Raw genomic sequence first — 17,777 nt, 5'->3', positions numbered from 1 at the left:
TCTGTGTGGTAATGGCTCTTATCAAGAAACCTTACTGCAGTCTTGGTTGGGGCAAACTTTTTTTTCACAGAACTGCCCTGCCAGAATTAGGGTGCGTCTTTCACAATGCTGCGTCTTTCATGCCGCGTCTTTCATGCCGCGAAATACGGTATTTGAGGGGAGCATGTGGAGTTACATGGAGAGACAGATTGACAAATGAGGAAATGGAGGGTGTGGATATGAGAGAAGGCATTAGGATAAATACATTGAGGTGGTTTGGCCGTGTGGAAAGAATGGAAAACGAGAGACGAGGAATGTGTATGCGAGTGAGGTGTAGAGTGGGGGAGAGGGAGGGGAAGGCCGAGAATGAGATGTAGGGATGGAGTTGATAGGTACAGTGCCCTCGCCTAGTGAACGAGTTTATGGGTGGCTGATGAGCTCGTTCACAGTGAATTCATTCACTGTGAACAACATATGGGAAAAATAGCATATGGGTGACACCACTCCCTCAAAGTCCACATTTAGAGCCATAGAGATATTCTCAAGGCGCAATTCCACCGAGGCAGCACAGGCAACATGTAGCATGTGACTTGCCTTTCTTTCAACATGTATGTTGAATGCGGCATTCAATCAGGAGACATGTTGACTGTGACAAGTCAACATTGTTGTTTCATGTAGCATGCTACATGCCAGTGTTTATGTTGAATGCCACAAAACCTTTTCCACCGATTCAACAATAACGAGCCAGTTGTCAACACAATGTAACAGACAGATATGTAGATAGACAGAGCTTAACAAAAAGACCATACAAGTAGTTACCGTGTAAAACACACACACACACACACACACACACACACACACTGCCGAATAACTTATAAAAATGTGTGAATGTACAGAAAGACAGGTGCTGCGTTCCCGCCGTCAAGAGGAAGGCACGAATGCAAAAATTCGGAAGTACCGTACTTAGCTTAACAAGAGACAGGATAGAGAGAATAATGTAACAGGAGAAAGATTTGCTAGTGTTTGCACAGCATTAGGACTGGCAGAGAGAGAGAGAGAGAGAGGTGGGGGGGATGGAGAGAACAGAAGTAGGGAAGAGAGGGGAAGCGACAAGACAAAAGTCGAGAGAGAGAGATCCTCACCTGTAAAATTTAATAAGGTGCTTTTTGCTATGTTTCTCAGCTTTGATGCGCCTTTTGTAAACACATTTTTAGCTTGTAATTAATTTGATCTCTCTCTCTCTCTCTCTCTCTCTCTCTCTCTCACACACATCACAGACTTTAAAGAAAAATATTCCTCAACTGGATTTTAATCAGTTTTTCCCTTTTAAAAAACCCACATGCCATCCATTTTAATTTTTTGAGTGACGGTCATGTCGAGATGTTTTTCATTCTTATTTGTTTGTTTTTGGTAGGTGGGGGCACTCACCATCCACTCACTCGATGTAGTGCTGCTGTCGGGTGTCTGCCCTTTCCTCTCCTCCATCCTTCATTCCTTCCATCCTCTTCTGTCTTCCTTTACTTCATTCTTTCCTTGTCCTTCTGCCTATGGGTAACTTTACACTTCCTCTTCTGTCTTTCATTCCTTCATTCTTTCCTCTTCCTTCTGCCTGTGGGTGACTTTACACATGAGTGACAAGCCAAATGGTTTCCTGTACACCAGGAAACCATTTACTATGCTGGATGGTAACCATATAACCAAATTTTGGCGCCTGGTAGTTTAGTGAGTAATTATTGCACTCCAATCGGATTGAGCCGGTGAAGGTTTATATCCAAGGGGTGGTTGGGGTTGATTGCTCATGTAATGCCACTCAGGGATGAGTAAGGCTGGTTACTCTCATCTTAAATGTCTGGACCAACTGCTTAGCCCCGGACTCCTGCGCTTCTCATGGGGCAATGTAGGATTGGATGATGGATGGATGGAATTTGTTTGTCAAGCTAGTTTAATTAATATCCTTTTCAAAACTATAGGTATCCAAATAGCTGATAAAAATAAAGAGGGTCCCTTTATTGAACGATATTTGTGATTTTCTGGTTGTGAATCTCTCTCTCTCTCTCTCTCACACACACACACACACACACACACACACACACACACACACACACACACACACGATCATGCAGTACTAAATTATAACTTAAGGATAGCATATGACATAGTAAACAGCAATGACAGTTACAAAAAGAGCCTAAACTTTAAAAAGGGAAATTATCAAGACCTAAAGAAGTATTTCTTTGAAGTTGATTGGGAAAATGAGCTTAGAGGACAAGATTTAAATGCTGTATATAAAAATTTTTGTGAATTTTATGAAATAGGAGTCCAGAAGTACATCCCACAGCACAAAGAAGCAGATAAGAAAATACAGAAATGGTTCAATACAGAATGTAAAAAATCAAAAGAAAGAAGAGATTTGTTGTGGAATAGATACAGAAAACACAATAGTGAAAGGGCGTATAATAATTACAAACAGGCAAGAAACGACTATACAAGAATAAGGAGGGAAGCCCAAAAACAGTTTGAGGAGGATATAATAAATAAAAGTAGTGATCAACCAAAGCTGTTTTACAGCTATATCAGAAGCAAAACCAAAGTAAAAGATATAATACAATCCATTACGGACGAGGGAATCACTTATACACAAGAGAAAGATATTTGTGAAGCACTAAATAAGAATTTCCAATTAGTTTTTACAGAAGAAAAAAATTTTGAGAGGGACTATGTGGGACACGCATGTCCACACATAGTACCAGATATACAAATAGCAGAAAAAGTAATACAGGAGGAGTTAAGTAGATTAGACAGAGGAAAAGCAAGTGGTCCTGATGAAATTTCATGTTGGGTGTTACGAGAATGTGCAAAGGAGTTAAGTAAACCATTATTTTTAATTTTCAAGAAATCCTTGAGTCAAGGGAAACTACCTGATATTTGGAAAAAAGCAAATATAGTCCCCTTATTCAAGAAAGGAAATAGACAAAATCCTCTCAACTACCGACCAGTATCACTGACCAGTGTTGTAAGCAAGGTATTAGAAAAACTTATAAGAAAAGCTTGGGTAAATCATCTAGACGAACACAGTATGATAACAGAAAGACAGTTTGGTTTCAGAAAAGGAAAATCATGTGTTACTAATCTGTTGAGCTACTATGACAGAGTAACAAACACAATACAGGAAAGGGAAGGATGGGTGGACAGTATCTATTTAGATTTCAAGAAAGCTTTTGACACAGTACCACACCAAAGACTTTTATGGAAGCTGTACCATCAAGGAGGAATTCGAGGCAAACTGTTTTGTTGGATGCAAGACTTTCTCATAAGAAGAGAAATGAGGACAGTACTAAGAGGAAACTACTCATCATGGAAAGAAGTGACTAGTGGAGTACCACAGGGTTCGGTGCTGGCACCAATCATGTTTTTAGTGTACATAAATGATATAAACAGTAACACTGGAAATGAGAGCTATCTGAATATGTTTGCAGATGATGCAAAAATACAAAGGAGAATTACTAGCACAGACTCTTGTAGGGAGCTACAAGAAGAATTAAATAAACTTCATGAATGGAGTAGTACATGGCAAATGGAATTCAATGTGGACAGGTGTCATGTAATCAAGTTTGGTAAAAGTGGAAAAAGACCTGATTGGGATTATAAGTTAGGAAATAAAACCCTATACACATCAGAAAGAGAGAAAGACCTAGGTGTGATTATCAATAACAGACTATCTCCGGCTGACCACATCAGCGAGAAGGTACGGAAGATGTATACACTGCTTGCAAATATGAGAATAGCATTCACATACATAAATGAAGACATGCTAAGAAGGATAATAACATCATTCATTAGACCAACCCTGGAATATGCATCAATAGTCTGGAGTCCTCATCTCAAAAAGCATATAGACAAGATTGAAAAAGTTCAAAGGGCCGCTACAAGATGGATACCAAGCTTAAGGGACCTAAGCTACGAAGAAAGACTAAATAAACTGAATCTACCAACACTACAGGAGAGAAGGAAAAGAGGTGACATGATAATGCTATATAAGTGCATATCAGGAAAGGAGAAAATAGACATAAATGATTACTTAACATATGGAGAAGCATCAGCAAGAGGACACTGCAAAAAACTGCATAAGAAGAGAGGTGATAAAGACGTAAGGAAATTCAGTTTCCCAAACAGAGCAATTGATCAATGGAATGCACTACCGAATGAAATTGTGTGTGCCAAAACAATTCACAAATTTAAGGATATGTACGATAAATATGGTCTAAGACACGGGACAGTACAAGCTTGACTCATTCCTGTAAAGATACAGTTAGGTAAGGTAAGAACACACACACACACACACACACACACATATAAATGATATAGACACTAACACTGGAAATGAAAGCTATTTGAATATGTTTGCAGATGATGCAAAAATACAAAGTAGAATTACTAACACAGACTCTTGTAAAGAGCTACAAGAAGAATTAAATAAACTTCATGAATGGAGTAATACATGACAAATGGAATTCAATGTGGACAAGTGTCATGTAATCAAGTTTGGTAAAAGCGGAAAAAGACCTGATTGGGATTATACTTTTGGAAATAAAACCCTACACACATCAGAAAGAGAGAAGGACCTAGGTGTGATTATCAATAACAGACTATCTCCGGCAGACCACATCAGCGAGAAGGTATGGAACATGTATACACTGCTTGCAAATATGAGAATAGGTGGTGGCGACCATTATCCACTCACTTGATGTAGTGCTGCCTACTCCTTCCTTAGCCTTTATCTTTCTTTTTCTGTGCCTGCCCTCCTCTCTTCCTATTTCTCCCATCTTTCTTGTCACTTCTTATTGCTTTTCTTTCCTTTACAGGTGGCTTTACATTGAGTGACAAGCCAAATGGTTTCCTGTAAGCCAAGAAACCATTTACAACGCTGGGTGGTAACCATATAACCAAACCATACGTGCTCCCTGCATGTCAACAAGTGGGTTGGTGGAGGGTTAGTGCCCCTCCCCGTAAAACAACTAACTCAAAGTCAAATGGCCACACGGGATTGTGGCGTCTGGCAATAGATAGATAGATAGATAGCATTCACATACATAAATGAAGACTTGCTAAGAAAGATAACATCATTCATCAGACCAACCCTGGAGTATGCATCAGTAGTCTGGAGTCCTCATCTCAAAAAACACATAGACAAGATTGAAAAAGTTCAAAGGGCCACTACAAGATGGGTACCAAGCTTAAGGGATCTAAGCTACGAAGAAAGACTAAATAAACTGAATCTACCAACACTACAGGAGAGAAGGAAAGAGGTGACATGATTATGCTATATAAATGCATATCAGGGAAGGAGAAAATAAACATAAATGATTACTTAACCTATGGGGAAGCATCAGCAAGAGGACACTGCAAAAAACTTCATAAGAAGAGAGGTGATAATGACGTAAGGAAATTTAGTTTCCCAAATAGAGCAATTGATCAGTGGAATGCACTACCGAATGAAATAGTGTGTGCCAAAACAATTCACAAATTTAAGAATACTTACGATAAATATGGTTTAAGACCCGGGACAGTACAAGCTTGACTCATTTCTGTAAAGATACAATTAGGTAAGAACACACACACACAGAAATTTACACACGAACGTGTCAGTGAAACATCAACTCATAACCCTCTCTTTCTCTCTCTCTCTCTCATCTTTGGGCAACACATTACATATAGAAAACATCAGCTTTTTTGTTTCTAATTTTTGGTTTCTCAAGGCTAACTTTGAGGCTTTGTGTGAGTTTTTTTTTTTTTTTTTTTTTTTTTTTGACAGAGAGAGAGAGAGAGAGAGAGAGAGAGAGAGTGTTCTTGGCTAATCTCCGCAGTGCATCTAGTTTATCCTGGTTATTCTTGTATTGTTCCAAGCGTATATCCTATAGAACCACAAGTTTTCTATATTCTTCTATAGACTCTAAATTTTTTTCTTGAGACCAATTCATCTTGTTGCTTTCAACGTCAAATCCTTCCCGCGACTGACTGGCGGGAAGGCGGGCAACACTAGGCAACAGGCTAAATCTTGTCGCATGCGTCACGTTCTACGAGCAACTTGTTGCCACTTGTTGCATGCCACACAGTCACATGCAACATGTTGCCTTGTGTTGAACTTGTTGGAACACACTTGGCTTATGCGACAGTGTAGCATGCCACATGTTGCCTCAGTGGAATCGCGCCTTAAGGGGCACATTTCGAACTCATGCAGTACAGATACATAAAATATAAAACACATAGTTATTTACCTTAAATGGAGCAGATGGCAGTCCTGATTGGCTTGAATACAGGTGGTTCTGAGGCAGCGAGATACACTTACGGTGTCCCTGTCGTATCACCTTCCACTCCCATGTTCCCGTCGCCAGTCTTGCTCTCATCACTTGACTAAACCACTTCCTCACTTGCGTCTACCTCGTTCACCTCCCATAAAAACTTCAAAGTCTAAAGATGACACCACTGACATCACATCATCGCTTTCCCCAGGAAGTGTAGCAGACAATGTAGAGGCAATTGGCTCCTGTTGTTCTGGAGTTCAGTAGTAACATGTGATGAGTGTTTGTTTCCTTCTGTTGGTTTCCATATTGTGCCTTTCAGTCAAAGCTGGGAATAGCATCGCCACTATTTTAATGGTGATGGTGGTAACGCCATTACTTTTTTTAGCCAGTAGCGGAACTGAGAGCGCCACTACTTTTTGGCAGTACTCACGTGTTGCCACGCTCCTCGCTACTCACGCCACGCAACTAACACAGGTCCAGAGTCAGTGAGTACATGCAGATATGCTGACGGTTTGGTTATATTTATTAATGACGAAAAATAATACTTTCGTCAGTTGTCAATGATGTTTGTTCTACATCAGTAATTTATTAATTATTATTTATTAGTAATGTGCAATAATTATACAGGAATTTGCTAGTTAACTATCGATCATTTAAATTAAGTAACTGGCAGCTTGGCGAGCTGCACGGAGACACACACACACTCGCCTCTCCAACGATCCTCGTCTCTAACTCCCGCTCCCTCCCTCACTCTCTCAGACTATAATTCTTACTCACTACGTTATTATTTCATAACAATATGTAATTTTCAGTTTAAAGTAATGGAAAAAAAATTGCTACTGTATAAATAGCCTTTAAAAGAAAGCCCCAGTTCATTTTTACTTTCGTTTTCGTACATATCTTAAATAGGTATCATTGAAAATATAATAAATCTGTATAATATGTATCAGTGGTAGGCCACATTTTTTTTTTGCCTTTTATTTACGTATGTAACTTTCAGTAGGTATACTAGGTAACAAGTAAAAGAACATTTTGTTACATTATACAGTAAATAGCTTTTTCCTCTACCTTAGGCTCTAAGCTTCACTGAAGTGACACCGATATGTATATGATGATTTTTTTTTTACTATTATTAGTTTCAATATAATTATATCCTGACATTACCGGTACACAACATAACCACTCAGACAGACCAATTTTATCAAAACAGTATGTAGTGTATTGCTACGTCACAGATTTTTGTTGACCGTTCCTTCGTGTACCTTTTTCTTATCCAAAGTAGTGGGAGCGGTAGCGCCGCTACATTTCGTATCAAGTAGCGAAACCAGTAATGCCACTACATTTTCGAGCTATAGTAACGGGAATGGGAGCACCACTACTTTTTATTAGTAGCATTCCCAGTCTTGCGTTCAGTGTACTAAAAGTGGTTTTTACTCCACTGAGCACTTCTTTGTCCTAAGGTAGCTGGTTTCACATGCCTTGACCTCTTCTGTCAGAACACCACTGCCACTAGAATTTTACTGATCTTCGTCCTCCATTGGATTCTGCTCAATAGGTTTTTTCAGACCTGGCCTCTTGTGCATTGTCTACTGGGGGGGGGGGGGGGAGTTTCAGTATGAGAGGTGGTGGTTATGGCCTACTCTTTCCCATGATTTCGTTCACTAGGGGTTCACCTCCTTCATTATGGTTTTGTGGACCGGATTACCTCCTGTTCGTTCACTAGGCGAATCATTTACTCTGAATACGTTCACTGTGAGGGCACTGTATATGAGAGAGGGGAGGTTTGACTTGGGGGCAAGGCAGTGAAATGGTAGGGAATAGAGTGACATGGAGGCGATTTGTTTGTGGCCACCCCTTACGGGATTAAGGCATCTGGTAATAGATAGATTGATAGACATAAACTCAAATGTATTATAGATTTCTTGCTTCACTAAGTGAAAGAATATTACCTTTGTATACCATATGTGTCATGAAGGTGATGGAAAAAGTAGAGAAGCTTTGGATCAAGGTCCTCTGTGTCCCCAAGCAGTAAAGCTAGAAAGGCTCTTTGTTCTGTGAAATATTGAAAGTGCAAAATGAGAATAAATGAATGAAAGTTATTCACATTTTGACATGAGGGTATGCTGTGATGTTGTGCAAGACAGTGTGGGAGTAGAGGTGATGAATGAAGAATATATATCATTCGTTCGTTCATTCATCATCCAATCCTGTGGTGTCCCATGAGGAACGTAGGAGCTGGGACTAGAGGGTATGCTGTGATGTTGTGCAAGACAGTGTGGGAGTAGAGGTGATGAATGAAGAATATATATCATTCGTTCGTTCATTCATCATCCAATCCTGTGGTGTCCCATGAGGAACGTAGGAGCCGGGACTAGGCAAGTTGGTCTTGACATTTAAGATGTGTGACCAACCTCACTCATCCCTGAGTGGCATTATTTGATCAATAAACCCCAACCTCCCCTTGGATATAAACCTGCACAGGCTCAGTTTGATTGGATCACTGCAATTGCTCACTAAACCACCAAGGGCTATAATTTGGTTATATGGTTACCACCCAGCATAGTAAATGGTTTCCTGGTGTACAGGAAATCATTAGGCTGTTCACTAAGTGTTGAGTACCTGTATGCAGAAGGAAGAGGAAAGAATGAAAGAAAGACAGAAGGGGGATTGCAAAGGCACCCTGGGCAGAAGGAAGAGGAAAGAATGAAAGAAAGACAGAAGGGGGATTGCAAAGGCACCCTGGGCAGAAGGAAGAGGAAAGAATGAAAGAAAGACAGAAGGGGGATTGCAAAGGCACCCTGGGCAGAAGGAAGAGGAAAGAGTGAAAGAAAGACAGAAGGGGGATTGCAAAGGCACCCTGGGCAGAAGGAAGAGGAAAGAATGAAGGAAATAAAGACAGAATAGGAAGGAAGGAAGGAAGAGAGGAAAGGGCAGTCACCAGAAAACAGCACAACATCAAGTGAGTGGATGGTGATATAAAAATGTGTAGGTAGAGTAGCAGTTTAAGGCAGAAGTAACAATCTAACATGAGCATTTAATTTCTCTCTTTACTATTATTAATGCAATAATGTCACTCATTTGCATGGGGGAAATTAAGTGGGTGCATTTAGGTATCAGTTTTCCAGATGGTTGCATTTGTTTACAGCCACTGCATTGTTCTTTTGTCACTTGCTGCTTGAGTTCCATGACCAAGTTAGCTAACCATGTGGGTATTGAAAATTTCGAAGGCTTTGATGGGTGACTGTAATGGTTCTGCAGTCACCATGATCTACACAATATTTAGGCCCATGGTGCACAACTTTCATGGTGAGTGGGCGCTATATTTGTTGAAGTACGTACAGGTGAAAGAGAGAGAGATTGTCCAGGTGCTTGAGAGTGCGAAAGTGGATGTATGTGGAATAACTGAAACAAAATGGAGAGGAGAAAGTGTGAGAGAATGGGAGTATGGATGGGGTATATGTGCAGGAGTAGGTGAGAATGAGAGGGCAAAGGAAGGAGTATGTATAGTTATGAGTAAAAGATGGAAGAGGAGCATAAGACAGTATGGATCAGTTGGGTCAAGGATTGTGTGGGTAAAGTTGAAAGTTGGAATACAAATGTGGGCGATTGTGTGTGTGTATACACCAATGCAAGATCGTGCTAGAAGAGTGAGAGAAGAGTTCTGGACAAATGTGGAAGTGTGCATGGAAAAGTTTGGAAGGAATGAGAGAGTGTTTTTGATTGGTGATATGAATGGTAAAGTTGGGAATGTGAAGGTGGATGGAATAGTTGGTGAGTGGGGTGTGCCTGCTGAGATAGATGAGAATGGGAGTGCGTTAGTGGACATTTGTGCTGGGAGGGGGTTGGTGATAGCCAATACCCTCTTCAGGCATAAAATGATCCACAGGTATACATGGCGAGTGATGAGAAGGGTGGGTGGTGAACTGAATGAAAGGAAGGCAATGATTAATTATGTGTGTGTGGATGAAAGGATGCGAAGATGTGTAAAGGATGCAAGAGTGTATGGAGGTTGAGGGAGTGGACTTTCTGACCACTACTTGGTGGTGGCCAGAATTAGAATGCAAGTAAGATGGAGGAATAGAAGAAGGGAAAGACGAGAGGAAGGAGTAGTTGCAAGGAGAGTGGAAAGGTTACAAGAGGATGAGAAAAAGGCAGAGTATAAGAGAGAAGTGGAGGAATGATTGGGCAAATATGAATTGGAGCAGATGGGAGACGTGGAAGGTGTGTGTAAGATATTTACAGATGAAATATGTGCAGCATGTGATGTGGTGTGTGGAAGGAAGAGAAGACAGAGGGGGGTGCAAGGAACAGCGTGGTGGACTGAAGAGGTGAAACAGGCTGTGGCACAAAAGAAGAAAGCATACAATGAATGGATGAGAAATAGGGGCGTGGAAGAAGTTGAGAGGCGGAAGAGAGAGTTATATGTGGAAAGAAAGAGAGAGGTCAAAAGATTAGTAAGAGAGAGTAAGAAGAGAGTGGATGAGGAATTTGGGTGGAATTTGAGTGTAAATTGGAGGGACTGTAAGAAAATGTTCTGGAGAGAAGTGAAAAGAGTAAGACAGGGTGGAAGTGAAGTTAGCAGGGGAGTGAAAGATAAAAATGGTAGATTACTTGTGGAGAAGGGAGAAAAAGTGAACAGATGGAGAGAACACTTTAAGGAATTGTTGAACGTAGAGGATGGAAGTAATGCGAGTATAAGTGGCTGGGGAATGACTGGGAGAAGGAGGGAGGTGAGAAGACAGGAAGAAATCAGTAGGATAGAAGTTGTGGAAGCAATGAAGAAAGTTAAATCAGGGAAAGCCCCAGGAATTGATGGAGTGTGTGGTGAAATGCTGAAGCATGGGGGAGAGATAGTAGTAGAATGGATGTGGAAGATGTGCAGATTGGCCTGGGAGGAAGGTAGAGTCCCGGAGGATTGGAAGTCAGGTATAATTATTCCCTTGTACAAAGGAAAAGGGGAAAAAGAAGTGTGTGGTTGGTAATCATAGGGGCATTTGTCTTCTTAGTATAATAGGAAAAGTGTATGGTAGGATACTTATAGACAGAGTTAGAGAAAGAACAGAGAAATTAGTTGGAGAAGAACAGGGAGGCTTTAGGAAGGGAAGAGGTTGTGTAGATCAGATATTCATTCTTAGATCTTTAGTGGAAAAGTTTCTAGAGAAGGGAAAGAAACTGTATGCGGCTTTCATGGATTTGGAGAAAGCATATGACAGGGTGGATAGACAAGGATTGTGGAAAGTGTTAAGAATATATGGAGTAGATGGGAAGTTGTTGAATGCTGTGAAGAGTATGTACGATGGTGCGAAGGCTGCAGTGCGTGTGGATGGTGAAGTGTGTGAATTTTTCTCTTTGAAAGTTGGTTTGAAACAGGGATGTGTCATGTCTCCATGGTTGTTCAATCTGTACATGGATGGGGTAATAAAAGAGGTACAAGGTAGGGTAGTGGATGTTGGAGTGGCCCTGGTGAGAGAGGATAGTGTTTGGAAACTCCCTGTACTGTTGTTTGCGGATGATACTGTGTTGTTGAGTGAATACGAAGGGGAGCTGCAAGGCTTGGTGGATGAGTTTTAGAGAGTGTGTAAGAAATGGAATCTAAAGGTGAATGTAGGGAAGAGTAAAGTGATGGTCTTTGAGAGAGGTGAAGTTAGTGAATGTACAGCGAGGTTGGATGGTGAGGAATTGGAAAATGTGAGTACGTTTAAGTACTTGGGTAGTGTGATGAGTAAGGATGGAGGTTTGGAGGGTGAAGTGCTTGAAAGGGTACAGCAGGGAAGAAAGGTTGCTGGTTCTTTGAAAGCAGTGATAAGAAACAGGGAAGTGAGCATGGAAGTGAAAAAGTTACTACATGACAGTATTGTGATACCAACTCTAACGTACGGAAGTGAGGCTTGGACATTGTTGGAAGGACACAAGTCAAGAGTGAGAGCAGTGGAAGTGAGTTATTTAAGAGGAGCCTGTGGAGTCACGTGGAGAGACAGGCTGACGAATGAGGATATAAAGGAGCGTTGTGGTGTGGATGTGGATGTGATAGGAAGCGTTATGAGGAACACACTGAGGTGGTTTGGCCATGTGGAGAGGATGGAGGGTGAAAGACTAACGAAGAGAGTGTATGTGAGTGAGGTGGAGGGGGGAAGAGGGAGGGGGAGGCCGAGGATGAGGTGGAGGGATGGGGTGGAGAGGTATATGAGAGAGGGGGGTGTGTGTTGGGAGCAGGGCAGTGAAATGGCAGGGGACAGGGTGACTTGGAGGCGATTTGTTTGTGTCCACCCCAAACGGGATTGAGGCGTCTGGCAATAGATAGATAGATAGACGTACAGTATATATTTTACAGGAGCAGACTTTTTGTAGGAACACTCCAATTTTCCCCCCTGTTAGTCTGCAAAGTCAAGGGCTAACTGTACAGCTCAGATTTATTTGTCTCCACACAACATATTTAGAGTCAATAATAGCTGGGGGGGGAAAAAAATGCTGTTTAGCTTATAAGATGTATTCTTGGTTATTAGACCATGGTGACCATTGTTTACAAGTGGAAATGTTAGGACATTCAACTTTGACCCTTAAACATGATGGCAGTAGAACAAAAATAAGACCAAGTTAGACCAGAAGCCTGGCATCATCTAAAGGATTTAAAAACTTTGAAACCCAGGTGAGAAAAAGATGATGACCGAGATTTGCCTTAGTATGTTTTAGCTAGGATCGAAAGTTTGAAAAAGCATTTACAAAGTAATGTATCATGATCACTTCACCTGCCATCTGCTCACTAACTAGCAAGGCAATCATATTGGAGAGATGTTGGCTAGCGCGACTGCTGAGCCGTTGTAACAGACGTCTGTGGTTTAGCAGTTTAGCACCTAGCGTTCACCCTACTCTAGCAAGCTAACCTGATCACTGGTGAACTGTCTGCTAATCCTCTGAAAGCCAGTCATGATCACCTCACTTGCCATCTACTCATTAACAAACAAGGCAGTCATATTGGAGAGATGTTGGCTAGCGAGATTGCTTAGTTGTTATAGCATACATCTGCCTCATGGAAATTCAACCCTTGTTAGGGTGGCTTCTCTTACTGATATTTTATTTCATTTGAGACTAGATTATCATAGAAGGAAACAGTCTTATATTAAGGGTAGTGAAAAACAAGAAAAAGTTGCAACATTAAAAAATACTCCCAGTAATTACAGCTTCTCTGTATTTTTCAGCCATTACTAGAGTACTTTAGCAGTGTCTAAACCACTGATAGCCAAGCTTTTTTTTTTTTTTTTTTTTTTTTTTTTTTTTTTTAAATGCAAGAAAGGAGGAACCAGAGGCCAGGAGCTCGTAAACTGTTCCCTGCAAGAAAAAACAAAAACAATACAAAAGAGAGCCAAATTCAAGATCCATTCATTTTGAGATGCATGGACATGCTGCATTTGAAAGACTGGAGATCATAGGAAGTAGGAAATACAAACTGAGGGAGACAGTTCCAGAGTTGACCTGTTGCATAAATGAAGGACTGGGAGTAACAGTTAATTCTTGCATTAGATAATGGACAGAAAAGAGATGAGAGTTTATTGCTAGATGTGTGCTATGCACCTGTCGTAGAGGTGGAGGGATGCAGACAGACAGTTCAGAGGAGCAGTGACCATTGAAGAAGCGATAGAAAAGAGATAAAGATGCAACTGTGCGGCGAAGAGACAGAAGTTGAAGGGAGCCAGTAGGAGGAGGAGAATTGATGAGATGAAAAGCCTTTGATTTCACCCTGTTGAGACGAGCTGTCAGTTACAAAACCGTTATGAAAACGGGATTAAATTTACTGAGTAACATAATAAGTTATCTGAAATTAGCAGTGCTTGATAGACATTCGTAGCAGGCTAACAGCATCTGCCATTTCACGGCAGACAGGGCAATCAGAATGAGCGATCCCGTTCATCCTCTGCCTTACTACTGCCCTGGCAAAGCTATCATGATCGGCGTTGGTAAGTGCATGAATGCAACCCAGTGCATGTGTGTGTGGATATGAGTGTGGTGTGGATGTTGTTAAGGTGGGAGGAGTGGGAGAAGTCCACATATCATAATCCCTTCAACCCAGTTCTGTAATGTATTTTATAGGAAAATTTAATCTTGCCCGCCAGATGGTTTTATTCACTCCAGGAAACATCTTATACTGAAGGGGTTCATGTGGATTGATTCTGATGCCCCTAGTTTGAAAAGTTTTGCACGCACAATAAAAACGTTTGCATTAGCAATACAGTAATAAGAGAATAATTGCAGCTGGTCAGTTAGCCCATGCTTGGCAGCTTCTTTGACTAAACTGTTAGAACAAAACGAAATAAGAAAGAGGAAGGCTCTCCCGTGCTCACCTGACCTTTCGACTGAAGCTGGCTGAAAATGTTTGAGGGAATGGTGTAGGATTTTGATATGACATTTAATGAAAAGGATTGTGTGTGGAGTCGGGTGGTAGAATGAATGTCAGTCTGTCTCGGTACCTATCCATCTATAATTTTAGTTATCAAGCTCTCTATCTGGTATTCACCTTGGCATTTTAGTTTAGAATTATGTTCTGGTTTTTAAGAATGGGGCTGCATTTTTCATGTGCATTTCTTAGAGCTGTCACATACCGTACAATGGTAGCTCACTATAATGTGATGAGCAAGTGTGTGTGTGTGTGTGTGTGTGTGTGTGTGTGTGTGCGTGTACACGCTCGCATGCTGGGAATCAGCAGTGTTACTAAGGCGTAACTGTGAATGTTTTCACAATTCTGTACTGTGCTCGATATGATGTTTTGGAGTGAATGACTGTTTTTAGTAAAAATTTAAACAGTTAAGTATGCTTTGTTAATTTTTGATGTTGTGAGGCAAACATAGCTGACAATGAGGGAGTGATACTGAGGGAAGAGGGTAGAGACAGCTGTATACCCTATTCCCAAACATCCTCTCTATAGGGAACTTCATTTGTCATGCATCGTAATTTGCTTTTGTTTCGTGTGTATATACAATTGTTACATTTTTATATTCTTGTAGAGGTATTTAAAGGTTAGCGAAAGTGCGTAATTAGTGATGATGACAAAGGAGTGTTGAGCATTTTTTATTTTACCAGCCAGCTGAGCAGAAGAGGCTAAGAGACTCTTATTTCATTTGATTTGTTTGTTATAATATATTTTTTCAGGTAAGGAAGTGAATGTGTTGTCTGCAGGTAATGAGACATGAAGGGCAACTTACAGTAGTCTCTTATTGCACCAAGTCGAGCCTGAATGTGTGAAAATACTGTAACATCGGAGGTGATGATTATGAATCTGACAAGTATGGGGTACTTTTAGGAATTTAGGATAAATAAAATGCAGTTAATGTTCGCTATACTTGACTTTCGAAAATTCTGTTTGTGATTTTCATGTACATGTAAGCAGTTGAGCTCATGATAAAGTGTACTTTTAATGCCCTTTATATTTTCTTGAATGAAAGAACAGATTTTATTGAGCTTTCAGTTCAGTTCAAGAAAAATAATATTTATCTCTATATAACGATACATTTTAATTATACTTTAATGGAGATGAACGTTAATTCTCAAAGCACCGGTATTGTATGAAAGAAATTGGACAGTTCACAAACAGTGTCAACATGGCATTGTGGAACAAAGTAATTTTTTGTAAGGAAATGGCTGTTTGTTTGCTTTTCTTGTACTGTTCATTTACTTAAAAATAAAGAAACCAATGACTGATCAACAGTAGTGAATCAAGATTCTGAAAGATGAATGTTTATTTGAGTTAAAACTACTCATATCAAGCAACATTTCTGCAGTCTTGGTTGAGACAAACTTTTTTTGGAACTACCCTTCCAGAATTAGTGTCCATCTTTCACACTGCAGCGTCTTATATGCCGCGAAATATGGTAGTTTTTTCTAAATCACGGAATTCTCAAATTGCAGTGTGTGCCCAGTCTCATAAGACCGATTTAGGAGATTGCACTGTATGTGTGCCCTTTCCTCCCTTTCCCTCTTTTCTTCCTTCCTCCTCTGTCTTTTTTCCTTCATTCTTTCCATGTCCTTCTGCCTGTGGGTGAATTTACACTCCCTCTTCTGTCTTTTCTTCCTCTATTCTTTCCTCCTTCTTCTGCCTATGGGTGACTCTACACTGAGTGACAAGCCAAATGGTTTCCTGTACACCAGGAAACCATTTACTATGCTGGGTAGTAACTATAAAACCAAATTAGGGCGCCTGGTGGTTTACTGGGTAATTAAGGTGTTGCATTTGGATTGAGCCAGTGAAGATTTATTTCCAAGGGGTGGTTGGGGTTTATTGCTCATATAATGCCACTCAGGGATGAGTGAGGCTGGTCATTCTCGTCTTAAATGTCAGGACCAACTTGTCTAGGCCCGGGCTCCTACTACGCTTCTCATGGGGCAACGTGGGATTGGATAATGGATATATATATATATATATATATATATTCAGTATATGTAGTTTGAGACCAGAGAGTCTCTGAGACCTCAGCAAGGCAATGCCAGCTACTGCTGCTGTACAGTGCCCTAACCAACAGTGAATGGGATGACAGGAGAGTTGTGGTACGGTATATACGGTATAGTGGAGCAGGAGAAAACTGGAAAAACAGGGGAAAACTATGCACATTGAGGGAATCTATGGTTTGAGACCAGAGGGTCTCAGACATATAGAGGGCAGTACCAGCTACTGCTACCGTACAGTGCCCCAACCAATAGTGAACTGGATGACCTGAGAGCTCTGGTAGTTTATATAAAGTGGAGCAGGAGAAAATTGGAAAATGTAGGCATAAACTATGCACACTGAGGGAAATTCCCATTGGGATGCAAGGGATAATTATCAGTATTTGTTGGGTTACAGATTTAACATATGGTGCATCAGAATCAGTTCACTTTTTAGCAATTTTTTAGCACAAATCCTTTATGAATGCAGTTAATGAACTGTTGTTTCTCTTTTGTTTAGATTCCAGAGTGTCTACTGCAAGACCCACTGTTGATGCAGTTCTTTGTCCCAAATGTCGGCTTTGTCTTTCCGAAGTTTGTTCCAGCAAGTGAACATGAAATTAAGGAAAAGATAAAAAAACAAGTGTGAGTACTATTTTTACACCTGTTTATTTGTGTTTAGCTAGTTAATATTACGATCATCAGTACTGATATATAAAAAGAGTACAGTATACGTACTTCACCATCAGTGTTCCCACTATAAGTTTTGTATTTATTTTTATTTATTTATTTATTTTTTTTACCCTTTCCTACAGGGAATATTACTTCAGCGAAGAAAACCTTGCCAATGACATATTCATGCGAAGGAAAATGTCCAAAGACGGATACCTCCCAGTGATCCTCATTGCCTCGTTTAATCGAATGAAGCAACTTACTCATGACCTGAAACTGATCATTGATGTTTGCAAGAGTTCTGAGAAGCTTGAAGTGAAAGATGAAGTTTGGGTAAGCCAAAGTATATAACATCACAGTTTTAATATTGTTATCTATTTAAATAAAGCAATAAAATTGGAACCATGTCTGTCT

General features: G+C 40.4%; 1 protein-coding gene across 1 annotated transcript in view; it reads left to right on the top strand.

Annotated features, from left to right (window-relative positions):
- Positions 1-17,777, top strand: part of larp (La related protein) — a 163,772-nt gene that overhangs the window by 28,585 nt on the left and 117,410 nt on the right. Inside the window, exons 3-4 of the mRNA XM_080283271.1 lie at positions 17,212-17,336; positions 17,507-17,696. Of these exons, the coding sequence (XP_080139397.1) occupies positions 17,245-17,336; positions 17,507-17,696 (282 nt within the window). The 5' untranslated portion in view covers positions 17,212-17,244. The remainder of the gene's footprint in view (positions 1-17,211; positions 17,337-17,506; positions 17,697-17,777) is intronic.

Source organism: Coenobita brevimanus, chromosome 97, assembly GCF_032717465.1.
Source record: "Coenobita brevimanus isolate Jiangsu-jjx chromosome 97, ASM3271746v2, whole genome shotgun sequence".
Classification (NCBI taxonomy): domain Eukaryota; kingdom Metazoa; phylum Arthropoda; class Malacostraca; order Decapoda; family Coenobitidae; genus Coenobita; species Coenobita brevimanus.
The sequence above is the reverse complement of the archived record's forward strand: the minus strand, read 5'-3'. Positions and strand labels throughout refer to the sequence as shown.